Below are 27,266 nucleotides of genomic sequence, written 5' to 3'. Positions count from 1 at the left end.
AACAAGGCTGTAACATAACGTGGAAAAATTAAAGCGCTGTGAATACATGCATACATAGGTACTGTATGTATATATAGATAAAATATCTATATATACTTACAAAAAATACCTTTATTTACATATACAGTATTAAATACATCATAACATAATGAAAAAATAATGTATATATGTGTGGATTTGGTTGAGCTTCGGAATCCAAACAAGCAAAAAACAATTGCCAACTTCAGTAGAATAACATGATGATCTTTACTCATTATCTTGATGATAAAACAAAGAGCAGCTTGTTAATCAGTGATATTAATTATGACTGATCTCTATTATATATAATGAAAACTCTAAATAAATAAATACATTTCATATCTTAAGTTATAACACTAAATTGGCCCTAGTGTATGAATGTGAGTGTGAATATTGTCTGTCTATCTGTGTTGGCCCTGCGATGAGGTGGCGACTTGTCCAGGGTGTACCCCGCCTTCCGCCCGAATGCAGCTGATATAGGCGCCAGCACCCCCCGCGACCCCAAAAGGGACAAGCGGTAGAAAATGGATGGATGGAAGAAATAATTTTAAAGAACACACCAAGGAACATGGAGATAGTGAAAAAGTTTATGAATATTGTCAAGCTCAAACACTGATGACATCTATTAAACAAGACAAGAAGCAAAGAATTAAACAGAGACAGAATTCAATTTGGCTCAATTTGAGGAGAGATGCTTGGACATCTGTACGCTTGCACAGTGTCATTACGCTCTGCCAAAAGATTGTACGCCTCCCGCTTTATTTGGACTTTCTCTGACCACATGACAACAGCCGCTTCTCAGGAACGAGGCCGTAAACAGACACCGCCTTTGATTACAACAGTTCAAAAGAAAAGGTCGTAAACAGTTCACAGAAAAGGTCGTAAAAGAGTTCAAAAAGAGGTTAGTAATACAGTTCAAAAAAAGGTTCGTAATACTGTACAGTTGAAAAAGGAGGTTCAAAGAGAGGTCGTCTAGAACTTGGGCAGATCCTGCCATCTCTCTGCTTTGTAGTCCTTGGGTTAAAACAATATATTTCTGTTGATTACAATACATGAAAGAAAACATAAATACCTTCATGTTGCTTCCCCCCTTACACAGTGGAGTTTTACAAGCCTTCTTCTTGGTAGGTTTCAAAGACACCTTTTGCTTTTCACCGGGCACTCAATGTAACACAAAGTTTTTGAGATAACTTAGAAACAATTATTCTAACAAATATTTTTTGAGTATTTACATGACACTTTATAACAAAAACGGCTCTTTAAGACAAGTCACAAGGAGAAAAGAAAAAAAGAACACGTACAATTATATGTATCAACAGAATTTCTTTTTTTTGTACGTACAAACAACATTTTGTGTATTTGTATGTGCAATTAAACAATGGAATGACAAAAGCAAATAAATGAAACATTGTGCAGCTAATGAGAGTCACCCAAGTGTTTGCTCTTACAATAACAATGTCGTTACAGGTTGGTCATTATGCAGGTTCCGGAACGAAAATGAAGTATTGTTGGCAGTTTTTGGATATATTTTAGACAGATTTAGAGGCAGAATGAATTGCTACCATTAGTAACATTGCTAGCCACCTAGAACGAGTCAATTTATATTATAAATTAGAATGCAAAATAATTAAAAATACATATGTGTTCTTGTCTCTCATAAGGATTGTGAAAAATGGGCAATTTAAAAAAAAAAAAAGTGTTGTTTCCCTTTAAGTCCACCATTAAAGTCATGATTAACGCAGCGATGATTCTATGATTATTCAAAGCAACTGTGGGCATAAAAGTTTGTCTTTGTTTACCCAGCTGAAAGTGAGCTTCTGTTATTGTGTGTTTATGGTGAGTAAGACAAATAATACAGTAAAATAATATTGGACTGAAGTGAGAAATGAATACTGCCAGAGCAAATGCATACCTTTGAAAAGCCTTAGTTTATTTTTTAAATGTTAAATCATATGTTCTTATTGGCCAACAGGTAAAAAGAAGTGGAGAAATGACATGAAATAAAATATTTTAATTTAGGTGTAACTCCACCCATAACGCACATGAAAGAAGCTGAAAACAATATCTCTGATTTATTTAAATTATATTTGATGTGTAAAGTCAAGGAAAATGTAAAGTAAATATCATTGACTGTTTACTTTTTTAACCAACCTGTTAGACCAATAAATGTTTTGTACTAAAATATACTTTTTCCAGGTTTTTTTTTATGGTAAGTGATCTAGCTCATATTGTAGTTATATTTACAATAACGAAATACCCAACAAGTATACTATCAGAATGCAATTATAAGACACATTAAATATCGTGGTTAAAATATATCGTTTTTTCATCATTATCAAGTTTTTTCATCATTATCAAGTTTATTTTCTTTTCTTTATTTTCTTACCAGTTCAATTTGTTTAATTGAAGTAATAGTCTCCTGGTACAATCCCTGCTTTTTTTGTTCCGCCCGGTACTCAAACCTGGGACATGAGAGACGAGCGTGTTAGCTACCAAGCTAAAAGCTTAAGCTATCAAACCGATAGCTAGCCCTGGTCTTGAGATCGTCAGGGAGTGAGGTTTACAATCATACATATGACAGGCCTCTGTTACACTTTCCCCCTAAACCTCACGCTCATCCGGATCATGGTACGAACTGTAATGGGCCTGGGCTTTAGTTATTTTTTAAATAATAATGAAAACACCTAATTATTAGACTTCCCTTCATTAAATGTTTTTATTCCAATTCAAACAAATCCAATATTTTTTTTAAGTACCTAAAATCCAGTATTTTTTTAAAATTGGCTAATCAGATATTTGTATACAACGATAGTATATATAACTAGCCATGGCCTGAAAATCCTCTACCTGCATAAACTGTCAGTAATTATTTGTTTGAACTATTTCTGATCCGGAGGGAGGAACCATAAAAAACAGGGTTTGTTCAAGGAAACCTGCCAGTGAACAGGTTTGGCCACATTTTTTTAACCCAATGCGGCGCCCGAGTCAAAAAGTTTGGGGACCCCTGATTATGAGAGACAAAAGCACATGTATTTTTTTTAACTTCTAAAGATGATAAAAACGCTTGAAAGATGCAGCTAATGGGAGTCACTGTTGTAGCCTTCAAAACCCCCCAGCAACGTTTTATTAACACACTGCAAGTCTATATATAATGTAGTAACAGATACGTTCATAACAATACGTAATTTGTTCAAAATACCGGCTGTTTTTTTTCATCCGCATGCTGCCGTGCTGCAGTGACGTTGCTGAGCCGAGGAGCATGTGGAGTGTGTCAGCGCGCACACACTCAGTGTGCACACAAGCAAGAAACAGCGAGGAAAGGAAAACTGGCAAATAAAGGCAATACTGGTTAATAAAGAGGGTGCGTGAAGTGCAATATGGAGGTATTTGGGCTTCAAAACCATCTATCAAGGTGACGCTTTAAACACAGAAGCGTTACGGTGCAAGCAGTGCTTTAAAACACTGATCACCTGCGCTTCAAACTTATGTAAACATTTAAAGGCCTACTGAAATGATTTTTTTTAATTTAAACGGGAATAGCAGATCCATTCTATGTGTCATACTTGATCATTTCGCGATATTGCCATATTTTTGCTGAAAGGATTTAGTAGAGAAAATCGACGATAAAGTTCGCAACTTTTGCTCGCTGATAAAAAAAAGCCTTGCCTGTACCGGAAGTAGCGTGACGTCACAGGAGCTAGGATTCCTCACAATTCCCCATTGTTTACAATGGAGCGAGAGATTCGGACTGAGAAAGTGATGATTACCCCATTAATTTGAGCGACGATGAAAGATTCGTAGATGAGGAACGTTACAGTGAATGACTTGAGAGGCAGCGATGGACGTATCTTTTTTCGCTCTGACCGTAACTTAGGTACAAGCTGGCTCATTGGATTCCACACTCTCCTTTTTCTATTGTAGATCACAGATTTGTATTTTAAACCACCTCGGATACTATATCCTCTTGAAAATGAGAGTCGAGAACGCGAAATGGACATTCAGTGCCTTTTATCTGCACGACAATACATCGGCGAAATGCTTTAGCTACGAGCTAACGTGATAGCATCTTGCTTTAACTGCATATAGAAACAAAAGAAATAAACCCCTGACTGGAAGTATAGATAGAAAATCAACAATACTATTAAACCGTGGACATGTAAATACACGGTTAATGCTTTCCAGGCTGGCGAAGGTTAACAATGCTGTGCTAATGACACCATTGAAGCTAACTTAGCAACCAGACTGCACAGAGCTATGCTAAAAACATTAGCTCTCCACCTACGCCAGCCAGCCCTCATTTGCTCATCAACACCCGTGCTCACCTGCGTTCCAGCGATCGGCAGAAGGACGAAGGACTTCACCCGATGCGTTTGGCGGCCCAGAGACGTAGGAAGTCAAGGTGAAGTCGGCGGCTAGCGCGGCTGGCGCGGCTGGCGCAGCTAGCGCGGCTAGCGCGGCTAGCGCAGCTAGCGCGGCTAGCGCTCCAACAAAGTCCTCCTGGTTGTGTTGCTGTAGTCCGCTGCTAATACACTGATCCCACCTACAACTGTCTTTTTTGCAGCCTTCATTGTTCATTAAAAAAATTGCAAAAGATGTTCAGAATACTGTGGAATTATGAAATGAAAACAGAGCTTTTTGTATAGGATTCTACGGGGTACCATAACTTCCGTTACTCGGACTTCGTCACGCGCATACGTCATCATACCGCGATGTTTCAGCCGGATATTTCCCAGGAATTTTAAAATGTCACTTTATAAGTTAACCCGGCCGTATTGGCATGTGTTGCAATGTTAAGATTTCATCATTGATATATAAACTATCAGACTGCGTGGTCGGTAGTAGTGGCTTTCAGTAGGCCTTTAAATAACAATAATACAGACCTACACAATAAGTTTAATTGTAACGTAGTTAACTAGCTCCTATGTTGTGCACATAAAGATACGTAGACGCGCGCACAGCTGCTTGGCTTGATGCCAAATATTAGCACCCACGTAGCGCAAACTAATGCAAGTGAAATGACAATAATTTATGTTTTAGCTTGAACAATAGGCCATTTTCCAGAACTTTCGGTTCCTGGAACCTTTACTTTTTTTAACTATAGGTGTGTGGTTTGTGTTTCCACCGCATTTCACAGTTCAGGGTAGTTTATACAAATCAGGCTGGTGACTTATGAAGGAGTGGTTTAGTAGATTTCTACACTGATACCATGTCAATATACAACGATAGTATATATTACTAGCCATGGCCTGAAAATCCTCTACCTGCATAAACTGTCAGTAATTATTTGTTTGAACTATTTCTGATCAGGAGGGAGGAACCATAAAAAACAGGGTTTGTTCAAGGAAACCTGCCAGTGAACAGGTTAGGTAGAGTTTGTTACCATGGTAACTGACATTGACTAACCTCTCTTTTTTTGAATAAAAAACCCTACATTTCCCTAATCTCAGAGGTTTTACTTAACCTGCTTTCTGGAATATACCTCAGCACACTACTGACTTTTACCCTGGCACGTATCAGAGAATCTTTAACACACACTGCAACTCAACACGTTCTCTCACTGTGTGTTCTCATGTGTTTTTTAAATTCTACTTTTTGTTCAAAACCTTCACCACACAGAGAACAGGTGAGCATTTTCTCTTGAATGTGTATTTTAGTGTGTGTTTTCAAATTTCCTTTCTGAGTGAAACTTTTACCACAAACTGAGCACACAAATGGTCTGTCACCAGAGTGCGTTCTCAAAGGTTTTACACGCCGTTTCTCTATAGTGTGTATTTTAAAATGTGTTGTCAAATTTCCTTTGTAATAGAATCTTTTACCACAAATTGAGCACATGAAGGGTTTCTCGCCAGAGTGTGTTATTGTGTGTCTTACAAAACTTGATCTGTCAGAAAAGCTTTTGTTGCAGCTGGAACATAAAAAAGGTTTCTCTCCAGTGTGTATTCTCATGTGTTTTGTTAAAGATCCTTTCTGAGCAAAACTTCTACCGCAAACTGAGCATATGAATGGTTTCTCTCCGGTGTGTATTACCATGTGTTTTTTCAGATGGGATTGTTGTACAAAACCTATACCACACACTGAACAGGTAAACTGTTTCTCTCTAGTGTGGATTCTTGTGTGTTGTGTCAAATTTCCTTGATGAGTGAAACCTTTACCACACACAGTGCATATGAATGGTCTTTCACCAGTGTGTATTCTCATGTGCCTTCCAAGATTTGTTCTGTCACAAAAGCTTTCATTGCAACTTGAACATGAAAAAGGTTTCTCTCCAGTGTGTATTTTCATGTGTTTGGTCAAACTTGCCTTCTGGGGAAAACTTTTACCACAAACTGAGCACTTGTATGGTTTCTCTCCAGTGTGTATTCTCATGTGTGTTTTCAGTAGGCTATGGTATTTATAAGTTTTGTCACAATGAGAGCATTTCAAATGTGTGTTGTCAGTGTCACGTGTCATACCAGCTTGATAGTCTTCATCATCAGTGTCAGAAGAGTGTGATGTTGTGTCCTCACTCTCTGAAAGTGGAATTAAGAGGTTATCTGCTTGTGATCCTCCACAGTGGTCTCCATGAGCTTCTGTTATGTGTCGAGTTGAGCTGCTGCTTGAAGGCTCCACCTCTCTCTTCACACTTTCAACTTTGATCTCATCACCCTCACTCTTCACAATGTCACCAATCACCCGGAACTCCCGCAACCTTTCAATATGCTCTCCCTCCTGACTGATGCTGTGTTCCTCCTCTTCCTTTTTGGTATGGGGGGGCGATGGTTCATCCTCTTCTTCTTTAATATGGGGGGACTGTGGCTCCACCTCTTCAAAGTAGGGGTTCTGTGGCTCCTCTTCTTCCTCTTTAATCTGAGGGAGCTGTAGCTCCTCCTGCTTCATGTTGGAGGTCCACTCCTGCTGCTCAGGAGGAAGATGTTCTTCACTGACGTCTGCAGGACACAAGAAGACAAAGACATACTTTAGAACGTTTTGTTTAGTTACATGAGACATTGTCCTGCACCAGCATACATTCTGTCAATGTCAAAGAGGATTTCACAAATCACCACGTTGACGTTCACTCTATGGGGTGACAAGGGGAGTAATTGTACTTCTGTACTATCCCACAGAATAAAAGTTCCCCGTCAAACTCCTGTTAAAATGACAACCGCTTAGGGATTGTTAATGTTCTGCCCTTTATTTTCCAAAGGTACAATTTGTGTATTCTTTTTTTACATGCACTGTGACATCAAAGAGCTAAGCGGTCATCCTAGAAATTGACATCGAAGAGCCTGGTAGCCAAGTTGAAATCAGTTTTTCAGTCAGATGTCTGCTGAAAGCGGCATTTTTCAACTTCTTGTAAGCTTTGTGCTTTTGCCCCTTCAAAAGCATTGTCTGTAAGTATTTGTTTGTGAAAGTAAAGACATATATACTTCATTTTCTGTTGTGCTACCTTATGTAAAATTGTGAAGTTTGTAAATGTTTATTTCCATCACGATTGCTTCATGTTTTGTACCTTTGAGAAGCTTCCAATTGATTTACCTTTGTATTTCACTTGTATATAAGAATTTTACTACTATGCAGTCATTTATCTGTGTGTATTTGTTTGTTTTCATTAGTTTCACTCTGATTTATACTGGATTTGTCAGTGTCGCCAAATAAATAACTTTGATGCTACTTCCTGATTTGCACACACAAGGGGAACAGTATAATGAACAGATGTGTACGCAGCTGGTCTGAACAACACTTTGTAACATTACATTCAGGCAATCCAGCTGAGTCCACTCTGAGTTCTTGGCAGCTTGTTTGCCCACCAAGTGTTTGAGCCGGTGCGGAGTCTTCAACAGGACAGGATGTCACGTGCAACAAAAAACTCCTATTTATTTGCCTTAGTCGGTTGGTAATACATTGACTTTCTTCTCTTTCTTTTTTTGAGTACTTTGTGTTCTGTAGTTGTTATTTTTGCTCAAAATATATGGCAACAATAAGAGATCACCTGTGGTAAAATAGGATATATAATGACACAGATTTGACAACCCTAGTAATAGTTAGGGCTGTCAAATTTAACGAGTTAACAAATGATCTCATTACTCATGTATAGGGGTCATTTTTTTTATATGGTGCCTTTTGCGTCCCCAGTATAAATCATGTCATATTTTCTCAAAATATTTACAATTGCTCATTCCATTAGTTTCTTTGTGTATGGTAAATTGTTGTCTATCATAAATACAGTGATATGGGCTTCAAACATTAGAATATATATTTTTTAAAGCTTTTGTTAAAGTTCTATTATGCGATTTTGCCATGTCCCTGGTGCTGTTTATTCAACTTTAATCTAGAAAATAACAAATAAAAACATATATTTTTAATTTTTTTTTGTTATGATATAATTATCATAGACAAGCTCTCTTTAGTCATATGGTGTATATTATCAAAATCGTAAAAAGAATTACAAAAAAATAAGGTTCTATGTCTGTCCCTGTGGTCGCTGTCCACTCTGTTAAGTTGCGTTACTGTCCCTTTAAGAAAACAACCACATTTGTCAGTGACATCATTCTCATCAGGTAACATCACACCAGTGGCGGGAAACTCAACTCTGGTAAGCTGTGTGGTTTTTTAGCTCTCTTACTATCTGATGTTGATGTTTTTATGAAGTGAATTTAATGTGGTTGAACATAACGTGTCCACTCTGTTAGGCCTAAATAATAAGGAGATCAATCAAATTGAAATTTTTCAAAACATGTTTGTGTGAAATTATTGATTTCTTATCAATTATTCAAGTCCATGCTAGCTGTTATGTTAACACAGGCAGGCTGAAGGCTAACTTTAGCTCAAAATGTCCACCGTGTTAGTGTCCACCATGTTAGCCTCATTCAACTAACACGGTGGACATCAACCTAACAGAGTGGACATGTATATAGTAATGTTGACTTATCACAATGTATATGTAGTGCTATTATGCATTCAACAGCAGTTTCTTTCATAATTCTTGGTTAATCATCACTGCTGTTGCAAAATATCATATACAGCAAATACATTGGTGTTAAAAGTACAGTGTTAATGCTTTTCAGTGTGAAGTGTTACGATTTCAGTGGTAAATTCAGCATGTTCTCTCACCAATTCACAGCAGAAGTATAGGAAAGTCATTATACAGGCAATCATGCACTGAAAACACATGTATGCTGTTATGCATATGTCCTTAACAGAGTGGACATATCCCGTGTGTCACCTCTCATTAATATAGCTAAATATACTATGATTTAGGTGCCTGAGTTCGACCAATATGTTTTTCAGCAAGTTACATATGTCATGTATACAATAGAACATAAAAATATTGGTAAATCAACTATTTATTTTTTACAAGTTATGAAGTCCAAATGGCACCCTATAAAAAAAACGACCCACAGTTGCAGATTAAACGCCTACTGAAACCCACTACTACCGACCACGCAGTCTGATAGTTTATATATCAATGATGAAATCTTAACATTGCAACACATGCCAATACGGCCGGGTTAACTTATAAAGTGCAATTTTAAATTTCCCGGGAAATATCCGGCTGAAAACGTCTCGGTATGATGACGTTTGCACATGACGTCACGGAGTGTAGCAGACATTTTGGAACAGCACGGTGGCCAGCTGAAGTAGTCTGTTTTCATCGCAAAATTCCACAGTATTCTGGACATCTGTGTTGGTGAATCTTTTGCAATTTGTTTAATGAACAATGGAGACTGCAAAGAAGAAAGCTGTAGGTGGGATCGGTGTATTAGCGGCTGGCTACAGCAACACAACCAGGAGGACTTTGAGTTGGATAGCAGACGCGCTATCCGACGCTAGCCGCCGACCGCACAGATGATCGTGGTGAAGTCCTCCGTCGCGCCGTCGATTGCTGGAACGCAGGTGAGCACGGGTGGTGATGAGCAGATGAGGGCTGGCGTAGGTGGAGAGCTATCGTTTTTAGCATAGCTCTGTCGAAGTCCCGTAGCTAAGTTAGCTTCAATGGCGTCGTTAGCAACAGCATTGCTAGGCTTCGCCAGGCGGGACACCATTAACCGTGTGGTTACAGGTCCAGGGTTTGGTTCGGTGTCTCCTGATAGTAGAAGTAATAGTAGTATTGTTGATCTTCTGCCTATCCTTCCAGTCAGGGGCTTATTTCTTCTGTTTCTATCTGCATTTAAGCACGATGCTATCACGTTAGCTCCGTAGCTAAAGTGTTTCGCCGATGTATTGTCGTGGAGATAAAAGTCACTGTGAATGTCCATTTCGCGTTCTCGACTCTCATTTTCAAGAGGATATAGTCAGGGGCGCCGAAAAGGGGGGGTAAAGGAGACGGATTCTAGGGGCCCATGATGGAGGGGGGCCCAGAGAGGCCCCTAATGATGATGAAATTATAATACAGAAAACATAATGACACTAAGTTATTAACTAACATATAATCACACATGTTTTATTTTCCATGTCCTGGTAACAATACCTTTATTTGTTTTGGAAGCATCAACACCTGCAGGGCCTCCCTTCCCCCCCTCTATTTACGTAAAATGGTTCAGTCCGACTGGATCAGCTGCAGGTAGAGCACCGGCGATTTGTCACAGACAGCGCCACAGCGGGCAAAGCAGAGGAGACATCAGTATGCCTCAAAAATCAGGCAGCCAAAAAAGAAAGGAAAAGAAAATAAGAGAGGAGAAGGAGTTGAAGGGTCGACAATATGTCACCCAATATTTCAAAAAAAAAGGTGGGTTTGTTAGTTGTGGTGGAAAGTTATGCATATTAACTTTGTCCCTGTCTGTGGTAATAACCTAGCTCACTTTTCTCACCATGTTAGCTCAAGAAAACTCTGGGTTTTTACATTTTACTGCTATATTAGTTAAATAATCAATCCAGTCAAACATTTATCAAGCTGTTCTTATTCAATAATGTCATGGAAGAGTTTATTTCCAATTTAAGAATCAGTGGTGCAGCAAATAAATGACTCAAAATGAATTCCATTGTATTCAGAGTGCTCAGTTCTTCCCCTACTGTACATGTCAACTGTGATGCTGTTCTTCTTTCAAAAATATGGTAATGATAGTCAAAAATACCTTTAAAATGCATAATTATATGTAAAATAGCATCAAAAAATGTTGCCGCTGTGTTGGCGGCCCTGTAAAGATTATTTTCATGGGGCCCAAAATCCCTAGCGGCGCCCCTGGATATAGTATCCGAGGTGGTTTAAAATACAAATCTGTGATCCACAATAGAAAAAGGAGAAAGTGTGGAATCCAATGAGCCCTTGTACCTAAGTTACGGTCAGAGCGAAAAAAGATACATCCTGACGTCCTGCACTGCACTCTAATCCTTCACTCTCACTTTCCTCATCCACAAATCTTTCATCCTTGCTCAAATTAATGGGGTAATCGTCGCTTTCTCTGTCCGAATCGGTCTCGCTGCTGGTGGGAATGATTGTAAACAATGTGCAGATGTGAGGCGCTCCACAACCTGTGACGTCATGCTACTTCCGGTACAGGCAAGGCTTTTTTATCAGCGACCAAAAGTTGCGAACTTTATCGTCGATGTTCTCTACTAAATCCTTTCAGCAAAAATATGGCAATATCACGAAATGATCAAGTATGACTCATAGAATGGACATGCTATCCCCGTTTAAATAAGAAAATTTCATTTCAGTAGGCCTTTACACCCAATTTATTTTGACCGCACATGGTCCTTTATCTTAAAGGGGAACTGCACTTTTAAAAAAAATGTTGCCTATCATTCACAATCATTATGAGCAGGGGTCTTCAAACTACGACCCGCGGGCCGCATCCGGCCCCCCGCATCCAAAATCCGGCCCATGGGAAGTCCCAAGTAATTTTTTAAAATTATTATTATTATTTTTTATCTTTCCTTTCTAATCCATTTTCTACCGCTTGTTACTCTCAGTGTCTCCTAGCCGCTCAGGCAAATCATATAGTCTAAAAATGAATTTTCCCATCGATAACGTGACAATGTTAAATGTTGATGAACATTAATGTTAATTGATGTTAAATGACAAAACGGATTAACTCGTTGGAATATAAAGACAATGTATATATATATATATATATATATATATATATATATATATATATATATATATATATATATATATATATATATATATATATATATATATATATATATATATATATATATTTACAGCCCAGCCCCCGGCCAAATTTTTTTAACCCAATGCGGCCCCCGAGTTAAAAAGTTTGGGGACCCCTGATTATGAGAGACAAAAGCACATGTACTTTTATTTTTTTATTTATTTCTAAAGATGATAAAAACGCTTGAAAGATGCAGCTAATGGGAGTCACTGTTGTAGCCTTCAAAAACCCCCAGCAACGTTTTATTAACATACTGCAAGTCTATATATAATGTAGTAACAGACATGTTCATAACAATATGTAATTTGTTCAAAATACCGGCTGTTTCTTTTCATCCGCATGCTGCCGTGCTGCAGTGACGTTGCTGAGCTGAGGAGCATGTGGAGTGTGTCAGCGCGCACACACTCAGTGTGCACACAAGCAAGAAACAGCGAGGAAAGGAAAACTGGCAAATAAAGGCAATTCTGGTTAATAAAGAGGGTGCGTGAAGTGCTATATGGAGGTATTTGGGCTTCAAAACCATCAATCAAGGTGACGCTTTAAACACAGAAGCGTTACGGTGCAAGCAGTGCTTTAAAACACTGACCACCTGCGCTTCAAACTTATGTAAACATTTCATCATCAGCCGTTGTCAGTCCACTGCTGGACGAAAGCCTCAGCATGTTTCTGCCATAGTGAACATCCTAGCTGCTCCCTGCCACTGCACTGTTCCCCAATATTTGTCTATTTCATCTCGCCATCTCACTCTTTGTCTTCCTCTATTTCTGCTCCCATCCATGGGTCTCCATGATGTCATTTGGGAAGTCCATCAGAATCAGAATCAGAATCAGAATAGTTTTTATTGCCATTGTTTGAGAACGGGTTCACAAACTAGGAATTTTTCTTGGTGCAATCGTGCAACATAAAACACATATAACACATATTTGGTAATAAAAAGAGCTGTGACTGAGCTATCAGATAGACTTAGAAGGGATTCAAGGAATTCAAGGAGCTGCTGTTAGGAGTTCTTGTTCATTTGCCTGATGGCCGAGGGGAAAAAACTGTTCAGGTGGCGGGAGGTGTGGGTCTGGATGGAGCGTAGTCTCCTGCCTGAGGGGAGAGGGGAGAATAGTGTGTGTCCAGGGTGAGAAGAGTCAGCTGTGATCCGACCCACACGCCTCCTGGTCCTGGAGGAGAACGAGTCCTGGAGGGATGGGAGCTTGCAGCCAATCACCTTCTCCGCAGCACGTATGATGCGTTGCAGCCTATTCTTATCCTGGACTGTGGCGCCGGGGAACCACACTGTGATGGAGGAGGTCAGGATGGACTCTATGATGGCTGAGTAAAACTGCACCAGCATCTCGGTCGGCACCTTAAGTTTCCTCAGCTGCCGCAGGAAGTACATCCTCTGCTGGGCCTTCTTGATGAGGGAGCTGATGGTCAGCTCCCACTTGAGGTCCTGGGTGATGGTGGTGCCCAAGAAACGGAAGGAGTCCACAATGGGGACGGGGGTGGGAGAGTCAATCAGGGTGAGGGGGGATGGTGGGGCTGTGACTTTCCTGAAGTCCATGATCATCTCCACTGTTTTCTGGGCGTTCAGCTCCAGGTTATTGAGGCTGCACCAGGACGTCACCTCTCTCCTGTTGGCTCTGTAGGCTAACTGCAGTGGGTCCAGGAGGGGGGCGGTGATGTCCTTGAGGTGGGGCAGGACCAAGCGCTCAAAGGACTTCATGACCACAGACGTCAGCGCGACCGGCCTGTAGTCATTTAGTCCTGTGATCCGTGCTTTCTTGGGGACAGGGACATCTATTATCTGTTCTCCTACTGATATGTCCAGCCCACTTCCACTTACTTAATTTGATAGTTCTCATAATGTCTTGGACTTGCGTTTGTTTTCTCACCCATTCATTTGTTTTTCTGTCTTTATATGTGATTCCGAGCATATTTCTTTCCATGTTGTGTTGTGCTGCTGCTATTTTCTTTTCCATTTTATTTGACAATGCCCAGGTTTCAGCTCCATATGTCATGGTTGGTAACACGCATTGATTAAAGACCTTTCTTTTTAGGCTTAACGGTATTTCTCCTCTCATGATGTTGCTCAGTTTTCCATATTGGCACCAGCCCAATCTGATTCTCCTCCCTATCTCCTGTTCTTGACTCTTTTCTTTCAGGCTAAATCTCTGCCACACATTGATGAAGTTAATTAATATATCTATTTAATTTCCATTAACAGTCACAGGTCCATGAGGTACCATGGAATTTGCCATAACTTTTGTTTTCTTCATATTCATTTTCAATCCACAACATTTGCTGGCATTTGCAAGGTCTTTAAGCATATCTTCCACTTCACTGATTTGCTCTCCCAAGACAACAATGTCATCTGCAAACCTCAGATGATTAAATTTGTCTCCGTTGATATCAACTCCTTTATCCTCCCACTCCAGAGAGCGAAATTTGCCTTCCAAACAAGCTGTAAACAGTTTAGGCAAAATTGTATCGCCTTGTCGGACACCCTTCTTTATGTGGATTTTCACGCTTGGTTTGTGCATCGTAACTGTGGTAGTGCAGTTTGTGTAGATGTCCTTGAGTAAGTTAATGTACTTATGATGAATTCCTTGATCTTGCAGAGCTTTTAGAACCGATTGTGTTTCCACCGAATCAAATGCCCTTTCATAGTCTATGAAGGCCATACAAAGTGGTTTGTTGTATTCTTGGCATTTTTCTTTGATCTGATTCAATGTATGAATATGGTCCATTGTAGAAAAACCACTCCTAAACCCTGCTTGTTCTCTGGGTTGGTGGCTATTAAGTGTATTTTCCATTCGATTTGTCAGGATTCTTGTAAACAACTTGTATATGTTTGAAAGAAGGGTAATAGGTCTGTAGTTCTTGAGGTCCCTCTTGTCCCCTTTCTTGAAAAGGATGATCATGTTAGCTTCTTTCCACTTCTCTGGCACTTTCCCCTTATGTAAGCAAGCTGTGTATAGCTTTGCCAGCTCCTTAGCAATGACATCCTCCCCCTCTTTAATTGTGTCAATTAAAATATTATCTGGTCCTGGTGCTTTCCCTCGTTTCATGTTTTTGACTGCATGCTGCACCTCCTAATATGTGATGTCTGGAATTTCTTCTGAGTCCATGGATAATTGAAGGTCCACTGACTGACTGCTTTGATAGAGTTCTTCATAAAATTCTTCAATCCTCATCAAAATCATGTCTTGATCTGTGATTTCTGTCCCCTGTTTATCAAGTAATTATGTTATTTTCTGCTTTCCACTTGCAAGTTTCTGCCTTGTTTTCTTCAAACTTCTATTGTCTCTTGAATTTTAAGGGTGTTGTAATTTCTTATGTCTTGTCAGAGTTTCTTTCGTATTGTCTTGCATGTTTCTGTATATTCAACATTCTGGAATCCAATTCCATCTCTCTTCATATTCCTCTTTTTCTCCATTAGCCACTTTGTGCTATCTGAGAGTTTGGACTCTTGCTTTTTCTTTTCTTTCCCTGCTGTTTTTATAGAGCTCTCATGTACTATGTCAATGAATTTGTCATTCCATTCGTCAAGGTCGGAGGTATCTTCTACTTCCAGTCCTTGAAAGCGGTTTTGTAGTTCTGGTTGAAATTCATGCTTTCTGCTTCCAAATTGATCATATCGGGCTTTCTGTATTTTGCTATTAATTTCATTCTTTCGAGTCTTGTATCTACCTTCACTTTGCACATAACCATAAGGTGGTCACTGCCAGTGTTTACTTTGTTGAATATGGTAACATCTAATTATCTTTGGCTTGTTAGTCAAGATAAAGTCAATTTCATTCTTGGTTTTACCGTCCGGGCTTCTCCAAGTCCATCTTCTGGATATTTTCTTCTTGAAGAAGGCGTTCATAATTTTGAGTTTGTTTCTGGAAGCAAAATCGATGAGCATTTCACCTCTGTCATTTCTGAGACCTGATCCAAAGTTTCCCGTCACTTCTTCCTCCCCGTCTTGCTTGATTCCTACTTTAGCATTGAAATCCCCTATTACTAGGTTCAAGTGAGTTTTTGATGATTTGAGGGCCTGTTCCACTTCCTCATACAATTTGTCAACCTCTTCATCATCATGCGCTGATGTTGGAGCATACACCTGAATGACCTTAATGCTGTATTTACTGTTCAGTTTTATGGTTATTTGGGCCATTCTTTCATTTATTCCTTTAAATTCTGTTACCGTAATTTCCGGACTATAAGCCGCTACTTTTCCCCCTCGTTCTGGTCCCTGCGGCTTATACAAGGGTGCGGCTTATTTACGGCCTGTTCTTCTCCGACACCGACGAAGAGGATTTCGGTGGTTTTAGTACGCAGGAGGAAGATGATGACACAATGATTAAAGACTGACTTTTCATATACCAGTAGGCTGGTTATTTTGATAACGTACAGGTGAGCACTTTGTATTACTTTACACCGTTGTATTATTTGTACACTGCACGAATGCTGTTCGCCATGTCAAAGATGTGAAAGTTTGATTGAATGATTGAAAGATTTATTGTTAATAAATGGGACGCTTTGCGTTCCCAAACAGTCATCTCTGTCCCGACAATCCCCTCCGTGGTAGCAGGAACCCCTATATACTACGGTAATTACACATCAAAACCCTGCGGCTTATAGTCGGGTGCGGCTTATATATGGAGCAATCTGTATTTTCCCCTAAATGTAGCTGGTGCGGCTTATAGTCAGGTGCGGCTTATAGTCCGGAAATTACGGTACCGTATTTTCCGCACCATAAGGCGCCCCGTGTTATTAGCCGCACGTTTAATGAACGGAATATTTCAAAACTTTGTTTACCTATTAGCCGCCCCGTGCTATTAGCCGCACCTACGCTACGCTAAAGGTAATGTCAACAAAACAGTCAGATAGGTCAGTCAAACTTTAATAATATATTACAAACCAGCGTTATAACAACTCTGTTCACTCCCAAAATGTAATGTACAAATGTGCAATCACAAAAATAGTAACACTCAAAATAGTGCAGAGCAATAGCAACATCAATAACTCAACGTTGCTCATACGTTAGTGTCACACAACACACAAAATAAACATTTAAAGCTCACTTTCTGAAGTTATTACTCATCCACAAATCCCTCTAATTATTCTTCTTCGGTGTGCTTCACTTGTTTTTTGACACCATCGATGATGTGGACGCGCATGCAGTCGTAGATCAACAGGAACGGCGCTGCGTGAAAAAAGTCACCCGGTCTCTTCGCGTAAACGTCTATCAACCACTCGCTCATCTTTTCTTCATACATCCATCCCTTCAAGATAGCTTTTATGATGACGCCGGCTGGAAAGTTCTCTTTTGGCAAGGTCTTCCTTTTGAATATCACCGTGGGTGGAAGTTTCTGGCCGTTAGCATGGCAAGCTAGAACCACAGTAGGACGACTTCTCATTCCCTGTGGTGCGAATATTCACCGTACGTGTTCCCGTTGTATCCACAGTGCGGTTCACATGAATATCAAAAGTCAGTGGAACCTTGTACGCGTGTCTCTTAGTAGGAGACATTTTGTTGTCTTTACAGAAACACACAAATGAAATGAAAGGTAATATCCGCGCGCTTCTTCTTCTACGGGGGCGGGTGCTCACCTTGGCGGTTGCTTACAGTAGAAGAAGAAGCGCTTCCTCTTCTATGGGGGCGGTTGCTTACCGTAGAAGAAGAAGCGCTTCCTCTTTTACGGGGAAAAAAGATGGCGGCTGTTTACCGTAGTTGCGAGACCTAAACTTTATGAAAATAAATACGAATATTAATCCATATATAAGGCGCACCGGGTTATTAGCCGCACTGTCTGCTTTTGAGAAAAATTGTGGTTTTTAGGTGCGGCTTATGGTGCGGAAAATACGGTATATACTTTGTCCATTTCTTATTAATGATGAAACCAACACCTGCTAGGCTTCTGTTTCCCATTTCTATGTGATAGAATTGATGCCCGCTGCTTAGTTCAATTAATTGTTCTCCTTGTCGCTTCACTTCACTGAGACCTGTGATATCCAATTCTATACCATCTCATTCATCTTCAAGTTCCGTTAATCTGTCGTCTCCAATTAGGGATCTCACATTATACGTTGCCACTCGCAACATTTAAATAACAATAATACAGACCTACACAATAAGTTTAATTGTAACGTAGTTAACTAGCTCCCATGTTGTGCACATATAGATACGTAGACGCGCGCACAGCTGCTTGGCTTGATGCCAAATATTAGCACCCACGTAGCGCAAACTAATGCAAGTGAAATGACAATAATTTGTATTTTTAGCTTAAACAATAGGCCATTTTCCAGAACTTTTGGTTCCTGGAACCTTTAGTTTTTTTAACTATAGGTGTGTGGTTTGTGTTTCCAGCGCATTTCACAGTTCAGGGTAGTTTATACAAATCAGGCTGGTGACTTATGAAGGGGTGGTTTAGTAGATTTCTACACTGATACCATGTCAATAAACAGACAATATTAGGTCGTAGTTCTATTACTAAAAAGTAAGTCAATGAAATACAAAGCAATAATAAAAATAATAAAAACGATATGATTTAAAAAAATTAACTTTACCAAATTGTTCCTAAAAAAATAGACTTTTGTCCGCAATGTTCAATTAATGATTAATTAATGCGGGTCAGGCGGTTCCATGTGATCCATTTCAGCTGTAAATAACAATATATACATAATAAATGTCTGTGTTTATCTCACACCAACAACACAAACACATCGGCTTTAGCGTTAGCTTGTTAGCATTAGCATTCTGTTTGCTCGGGTTGAGGCTAATAACTACACAAATGGAACTTTTACAAGATGTAATGAAGTAAATAGTTAATAATTTATGTCATTTACCGTTGTTACATTCGTGTACTGCCTCCTTTATTTCACATTTATCCAACAAAATCGGTGTAGTAAGCAGCAGTGGTCATTGCTTCAAGTCCGGTAAATACGTTTAATAAAAGTCCATCCACTTCCTGTAGCTTCTCGTATCAAAATTAAGTTTGTAAAAATAATAAACAACATTAAACTGCATAGATAGAGTTTAGAGACTACGGCTGACCAAAAACACTTCAAGATAGTTCCTTTGATCAGTGTTCTTCAGCACAAAGATGCCTCACAAAAGTTGCTGCAAGTCGAAAGCTCCTCTCGCTCTTCTTTCTCTTTGCTAAGGTTGTTGTAATAGAAATACACGAGAAATAAGAAATGAACAAGTCTCCGCAATGGCAGTCATGTGTTTGAAAAATAAGTTTTAGGAATGCCGCCAACGGTGTTCAACTAATCAGCGTTCGACAGCAGAGCTCGCCCCCACAAAGTTTGAGGGTAGCTTCAAAAAGTGCCACCTAAGAGGAACTCCGAAAGGTTCCTGAAGAACTAAATATATCTTGGTAGTTTTTGTTGGAAATACAGGAGGAACTTTATTTACCAGTAAGTGGGAAAGTTCCTGAAAAAATTCCTGCGGTGGATAAGGGCCTTTTGAAACACTTCAATAAAGCAGTGAATTTAAAAGTACATGGATTCAGTTTTTATTTGTATTTTATGGTGGTATCAGGTAAGTATGGAAAATTGTTTTTCTTTGGTCCCTTTTTTAGGCACACTAGTACAAAAACACACAATAATGTCTGATAGAATGCTAAAAAGAACAGACAAACCTAAAAGAAAAAAATTAATATTACTGAATGCGACATCCACAAAGTACATCATGATAAAAAAAATGGGATTTACAATATTACCTATGAACGTTAAAACACTGAATATTAAGAACATACGAATGTCACTCATCTTTTACTTCCCAGACCACATCCCTGATTGACACCAATCAAGCAAAATGCAACAAACACAGAATAATATGAACGCAAAGGGTAAAGAACACAGACAATCTGAAATAATATCACTTTTCTGCAGAACTTTGTTGTACAAATCTGTTTCAGAGTCTGTCCCTGACACGCAAATGGCACTGCACATTCATAGTTTTGATGTTAAAGGTTTTTAAAAAATAATTTGTGAACGGATTATTTTATATTGAAAAGTTTAACGGACCATATTCGGTTTGTGTGCCGTATTTTGCCCACGTCTAATCTAAACAATTAGTAGATTAATCGGTTGCTAAATTAGCTTCAATGGCGTCGTTAGCAACAGCATTGTTAGCCTTCGCCAGGCTGGAAAGCATTAACCGTGTATTTACATGTCCCTGGTTTAATAGTATTGTTGATCTTCTGTCTATCCTTCCAGTCAGGGATTTATTTATTTTGTTTCTATATGCAGTTAAGCACGATGCTATCACATTAGCTCCGTAGCTAAAGTGTTTCGTCGATGTATTGTCGTGGAGATAAAAGTCACTGTGAATGTCCATTTCGCGGTCTCGACTCTCATTTTCAAGAGGATATAGTATCTGAGGTGGTTTACAATACAAATCCGTGATCCACAATAGAAAAAGGAGAAAGTGTGGTGTCCAATGAACCCTTGTACCTAAGTTACGGTCAGAGCGAAAAAAGATATGTCTTGCACTGCATTCTAGTACTTCACTCGAACGTTCCTCATCCACAAATCTTTCATACTCGCTCAAATTAATGGGGTAATCGTCGCTTTCTCGGTCCGAATCGCTCTAGCTGCGTTGAAAACAATAGGAAAATGTGAGGAGCCTTTCAATTGACTACGTCACGCTACTTCCGGTAGGGGCAAGGCTTTTTTTTAATCAGATACCAAAAGTTGCGATCTTTATCGTCGTTGTTCTCTACTAAATCCTTTCAGCAAAAATATGGCAATATCGCGAAATGATCAAGTATGACACATAGGATGGATCTGCTATCCCCGTTTAAATAAAAAAAAATCATTTCAGTAGGCCTTTAAGCAAGCATCTGTTCTGGGCAGCATTTTGTTTTCTGAAAAAAAAAGGCCCAATGCTTGCGTTGTTTCAGGCTGATGTAACTTCTCAAATCGCAAAAAAGATAAACGTTTCTTCAGAGTTCTTTAAGAGATAATCAAGAAGGGCGCAATATGCCAAGATTTTGTGAATTGAGGACAAAAAAAGTGGCTCTCAAATATAGGTCTCCAGTAGAAGAGAGTCGAAGAATGCACAAGTGTGCAGTATTTATTTTGTTAAAGGTTTGCTTAATATACTATTAATGTTTAGTATTTTCTATGTAAATCTGAGCGTGAATGTTGTCTGTCTATCTGTTTTGTCCAGAGTGTACCCCGACTTCCGTCCGAATGCAGTTGAGATAGGCTGCAGCCTATCTCAACCGCGGTAGAAATGGATGGATGGATGCATTTCCCATTTAAGTCTTATCTTGATATTATTTGAAATGTTATCTTGTGGTTAAAACACATTTTTGCTATTAGTGTTTTGTAAAGAAACTGGGCGAGTCTAAATAAAAAGGAGGAAAATGTGAGCAAAACCTTAAAGTTGAAATACCAGTAGAGTGGAAAAACAAGTTGCTTCTATATTGAAGCTATTATCATATATACAGTATCTGATGTATGACACCGAAAGACTTAGAAAGTTTGCAAGTAAATAGCTATCATCAAAATAATATCAATTTCACAGAGATTCCCGAGCCATTTTGAGAGATAATGAGGAAACCAGTCACATGCTCGCGTGACATAGAGGTAGGAACCGCAGATCCCTTCCCCACCAACAACAATGCGAATGATGCAGACTTTAGATAACTTTGGGAAAAATTATGAACCAGAAACTTTTGTTGAGCCTGAATATAAGGAAGATGAGCTACAAGTTTTAGATGTTCTGCTGAACAAATCCAGCTTTAGTGAAACACTAAGCATCATGTAGCAGTATTGCTAAGTGCTAAACAAGAAATACAAACTACAAACATAATAAAACGATAGCTTGCTGCACAATGTCTGCTCTTACTTCGATGACGACTGATAGGATGTCCATATTTTCCCGTTTATATGAAGAATTAATCATGATGCACACCAAGGGACAGCAAGGAAAAGTCTCCCTGAGACTGAGACTGAGTGTCCCTCAGACACTGTCTTCGGTTGTATGTGTTTGTCTCCATTTCTGGATATAAATTGAATGTCACAGATGAACAACTTCAAGATCCTCCTAATATCCAGATGAAAGGCATGATTTATAATCTAGAATAACTTTGACAAGCAGAGACGAGATGATGCAGCTCACAGTAAAGCAGCAGAGGGCTACTGAGCTGTTTGTATCATTGTGCCGCTAAAATAGTTTGTCTGCTAAAATTTGGTAAATATTCAGGTATTGTATGTATGTATGTATTGTATGTACCGTATATAGAGTATTGCTGGCGGGTTTTGAATGGTTATTTTGAGGGTTTTGTTGGCAGATGAGACTATTTATGTATTTATTTACGACTTAGAATGCATTAAAAAAAACAAAAACATATGTTCATGTCTTATATAGGGATTGTGAATGATAGACAGCACATATGTCTTCAATTTGTGCATATTTCAAGTATGACTGATCTAAATTCTATGATCAGAGTGCAGTAGTGTACTCCAGTGTAGTCAATCTACGGAAATTAGTGAAGACGTTCGGAGCAGAATATTCAAAATGGTTGACTGAATTTGTGGCATTTTGTGATGTTTAGACAGTATTTTCACACACGGATTGTAAATACAATTGAATATGGTTTAATGCAGGGCTATTCAACTACATAATGAAGAGGGCAGCAGTTTCAAGAGCCCAACGGCTAAGGGGCCGGACATCGAAATGTGGATGTTTCGACAAAAAGTATCTCCGCAGGTTATATTTCTTTGAGACTGCGTTTACCTAATTGCAAAGTAAACACATTCATTATTCTGCCCTCGCTACTGGTTTCCAACGTGTACAGCTAGTTAACAGTAAGAAGAAAACAGAAGGTCCAGTTTTTGGTGAGGGTTGATGTTCCTTATTTTAAATTATTTCCCTTTCTTAGTTTTATTTCTTTACACTTCTTCATTTAGGTTTGTAAGACTGAAAATGTAAACATAAATTAAACATAACAAAAGTATAACCTCCATTGTGTATTTTACACAAATAATGTCCATTGTGTATTTTACATGAATAAAATAGAAGGTCTAGTGTTAATATAGTCACACAATAAACTACAAATGTTTACTGTTGTTTTAGTGTTTTCCTGCCTTCTCCTTTGTCTGCACCTGTTTTTAGTGATTCATCCTCGGCGAGGGGCGGACCTTGAGGCACACCTGCTCGCAATTAGTTTGCCAGTATTTAGGCTTGTCACTGACAGCTGGGCCTTGCCGGTTATTGTATCCTGAACTCCTCTCGTGCATGTGCCTGCTTCACCTCACCAGACCTGGTACGTTGTCGCTACTTAGTACTGAATTCCCTAACCTCTTCTGTGTTTATTTCCTAGCCCCCCTGAGGTAAAAGGGATTCTTTTGTTGAACTCTTGCCCTGCTCAGTGTGCCCTGGCCTTTTCTCCTGCCGACCTCTGAGGAACCTATTTTGTCCAGGTTACATGGTGTGCGCTTCTGCCACATCGCCCGTAGTTATCCCTTTTTGTCTAATTAAATGTTTTCATTTTTGTAATTCCACCTTGTATCCCGTCTCTGCATCCTGGGGTCACCCCCCCTTGACCAAGACCTTAACAGTTTACACATATAAAAAATTAGAAGGTCTAGTGTTAATATAGTCACACAATAAACTACAAATGTTTACTGTTGTGTTTTAGTGTTTTCCTGCCTTCTCCTTTGTCTGCACCTGTTTTTAGTGATCATTCACACACAAAACATTGTATGTGACTTATCACTATTAGCGCCGTCGCCCTCTAATAGTCAAATTTAGCACTACATATATTAACGAGGTTTGATCGTGACTCTCAGACAAAAAAACAACACAACTACGAATACAAAAGACATCACAAAGTCAGCAATTTCAATACAAAACAAATACATATATTTAAAGTTAAGTTAAAGTACCAATGATTGTCACACACACACTAGGTGTGGTGAAATGTGTCCTCTGCATTTGACCCATCCCCTTGATCACCCCCTGGGAGGTGAGGGGAGCAGTGGGCAGCAGCGGTGCCGCGCCCGGGAATCATTTTTGGTGATTTAACCCCCAATTCCAACCCTTGATGCTGAGTGCCAAGCAGGGAGGTAATGGGTCCCATTTTTATAGTCTTTGGTATGACTCGGCCGGGGTTTGAACTCACAACCTACCGATCTCAGGGCGGACACTCTAACCACTAGACCACTGAGTGGCGGAGCCCTGCTAGGCTGCGGCTGCAGAGGCTCACGGTAGTAATGGAACTTTTTTGGCAAGTCTAGTCTATGTACAAATTGTATCTACCTAAAATGTTTGACCAAGTTTCGTAATGAAGCTTGCATGCTGGGATTTCTTCCATTGTTGCTGCTTGTCTGGAACAATATATCCATCGTTTAAAAGGTCCACCAGAAAACAATGACTCAGGCACTTGCTTGGGATAGAACATTCATACTTTGTCTAGTTGTCGTTAAAAGTCAATTTTTTATTATTATTATTTTTTCAGGGTTGAATGAGTAGTCTTCTACTTAAAGGCCTACTGAAATGAAATGTTTTCATTTAAACGGGGATAGCAGATCAATTGTATGTGTCTTACATGATCATTTCGCGATATTGCCATATTTTTGCTGAAAGGATTTAGTAGAGAACATCGACGATAAAGTTCGGAACTTTTGGTCGCTGATAAAAAAAAGCCTTGCCTGTACCGGAAGTAGCGTGACGTCGCAGGTTGAAAGGCTCCTCACATTTCCCCATTGTTTACACCAGCAGCGAGAGCGACTCGGACCGACAAAGCGACGATTACCCCATTAATTTGAGCGAGGATGAAAGATTTGTGGATGAGGAACGTGAGAGTGAAGGACTAGAGTGCAGTGCAGGACGTATCTTTTTTCGCTCTGACCGTAACTTAGGTAAAAGGGCTCATTGGATTCCACACTTTCTCCTTTTTCTATTGTGGATCATGGATTTGTATTTTAAACCACCTCGAATACTATATCCTCTTGAAAATGAGAGTCGAGAACGCAAAATGGACATTCACAGTGACTTTTATCTCCACGACAATACATCGGCAAAGCACTTTAGCTACGGAGCTAACGTGATAGCATCGGGCTTAACTGCAGATAGAAACAAAAGAAATCAACCCCGGACTGGAAGGATAGACAGAAAATCAACAATACTATTAAACCATGGACCTGTAACTACACGGTTAATGCTTTCCAGCCTGGCGAAGCTTAACAATGCTGTTGCTAACGACGCCATTGAAGCTAACTTAGCTACGGGACCTCACAGAGCTATGCTAAAAACATTAGCTATCCACCTACGCCAGCCAGCCCTCATCTGCTCATCAACACCCGTGCTCACCTGTGTTCCGGCGATCGATGGAGCGACGAAGGACTTCACCTGATCATCGATGCGGTCGGCGGCTAGCGTCGGATAGCGCGTCTGCTATCCAAGTCAAAGTCCTCCTGGTTGTGTTGCTGCAGCCAGCCGCTAATACACCGATCCCACCTACAGCTTTCTTCTTTGCAGTCTTCATTGTTCATTAAACAAATTGCAAAAGATTCACCAACACAGATGTCCAGAATACTGTGGAATTTTGCGATGAAAACAGAGCTTTTTGTATTGGATACAATGGTGTCCGAATACTTTCGTTTCAACGATTGACGTCACGCGCATACGTCAACATACATAGACGTTTTCAACCGGAAGTTTCGCGGGAAATTTAAAATTGCACTTTATAAGTTAACCCGGCCGTATTGGCATGTGTTGCAATGTTAAGATTTCATCATTGATATATAAACTATCAGACTGCGTGGTCGGTAGTAGTGGGTTTCAGTAGGCCTTTAACCCAATGCTGCTTCACTGTGACACATATGCCTCACTGTTGCCCCCTGTGGGTGGCAGGAGTACTTCCTACATGATCAACCCTAGTTTTAATGGTTCCATCAAGCCTTTTTGGGTGATGGTCGGTGGGCCAAATGAAAAGCTTTAGCAGGCCGGATGTGGACCGCGGGCCACCAGTTGACTAGACTTTGTTTATTGGACACAATGAAACACAATTAAACATATAAAGTCAACTTGTTTTCCACTCCACTGATACTTAAAGCTTTTACCAAAGGCTGCAATCATAAATGAAGCTTTCAGCACATAAACATTGAGATCTATAGCTACATGCTATCGAGTGCTGCTAGCAGTTTGTTTACGAGGACACGTCCTTGCAAGACGAAAAGGTAAATCATGAAATGCAACCTTACCCGAGCAAAAACAATGCATTATTTATCTGGGAGCCGTACACAAAGAAGTTGTAGGCCTCCGTGCTTTTCCAAGTTTTCATCCGTTTTGACGTGCAGAATGACGTCTGGAGCACTAGATAGTTCGACATGTCTGAGAACGCGACCGACGAATAATCCCTTGAGATCACTCGACAAATCATTTTATAATAACGTATAAAGATCAATTCAATTGCAAAGTTAGATTTTTTTTTTAAACTCGTATCTGCTTTTAATGGTAAGATCTACATTCCTTGCATAGTCAGACAATTTGCATACTATGCAATGTACTTCACTGTGCAATCTACTAATAAAAGTTTCAATCAATCAATCATACAGTAATATAAACAGAGATTTGAACCCAGTTCTTGACTGTGCGGCTTACATGCTACACAACGTGCAACGCTTTAATAACCATTTTCAAAAACGCAATATTGTTGCAAATCGCACAGAGTAAATACCACATTCATTTAGATAAAATATTATCACAAGGTCCTCGTGCTATGGTCAAGATTGCCGTATGACGTCACTCCTTGTATCAGTAACAATAAGGCTGGAAGAGATAATCGCCTTTGCCACCACAATATAAAATACACGCAATTAATAACACCAAATAAAGATAAATATCAGCTGTTGATAAGTATTTTCACTCACCGTCGAGTCAATGTATGTGAGTTGTATGGCGTCTCACCTCGCCAGCTCGGTGGAAATGTTCAGCACGGACGTTGTTCTACAATTTAAACACAACACATATAGCAATTGTCGATAGCCAAATATAATCTGGAATGCGTAAACATATATTCAATAACTATGTTGTCTCTTACCCAGTGACTGGAACAGATTACACCTTTCCTCATCGATCGATATGATTAGCACAGCAACACGGAAATAGCAATAGCAAGACGTGACGACAGGAGGTGACGTAGACCATAGATGTCA

The 27,266-nt window shown here is 39.6% G+C and overlaps 1 protein-coding gene across 2 annotated transcripts; it reads right to left on the bottom strand.

Moving 5' to 3' along the window:
- Positions 1–597: 597 nt before the first annotated feature.
- LOC133663376 (gastrula zinc finger protein XlCGF57.1-like) lies at positions 598–27,260 on the bottom strand. 2 transcript variants are annotated; one of them, XM_062067800.1, is made up of 4 exons: positions 27,152–27,260; positions 26,982–27,057; positions 4,341–6,944; positions 598–1,054 (listed from the first exon to the last, which is right to left on the bottom strand). In XM_062067800.1, exon 3 carries the CDS (start codon positions 6,892–6,894, stop codon positions 5,560–5,562), a length of 1,335 nt encoding a protein of 444 aa, XP_061923784.1. In that variant the 5' UTR covers positions 6,895–6,944; positions 26,982–27,057; positions 27,152–27,260; the 3' UTR covers positions 598–1,054; positions 4,341–5,559. The 2 variants fall into 2 exon arrangements, with proteins under 2 accessions (XP_061923784.1, XP_061923786.1); XM_062067802.1 differs by having other exon boundaries at positions 27,019–27,057; positions 27,152–27,251.
- Between the last annotated feature and the right edge of the window lie 6 nt (positions 27,261–27,266).

Source organism: Entelurus aequoreus, linkage group LG13, assembly GCF_033978785.1.
Source record: "Entelurus aequoreus isolate RoL-2023_Sb linkage group LG13, RoL_Eaeq_v1.1, whole genome shotgun sequence".
In the NCBI taxonomy this organism is placed as follows: domain Eukaryota; kingdom Metazoa; phylum Chordata; class Actinopteri; order Syngnathiformes; family Syngnathidae; genus Entelurus; species Entelurus aequoreus.
The sequence above is the reverse complement of the archived record's forward strand: the minus strand, read 5'-3'. Positions and strand labels throughout refer to the sequence as shown.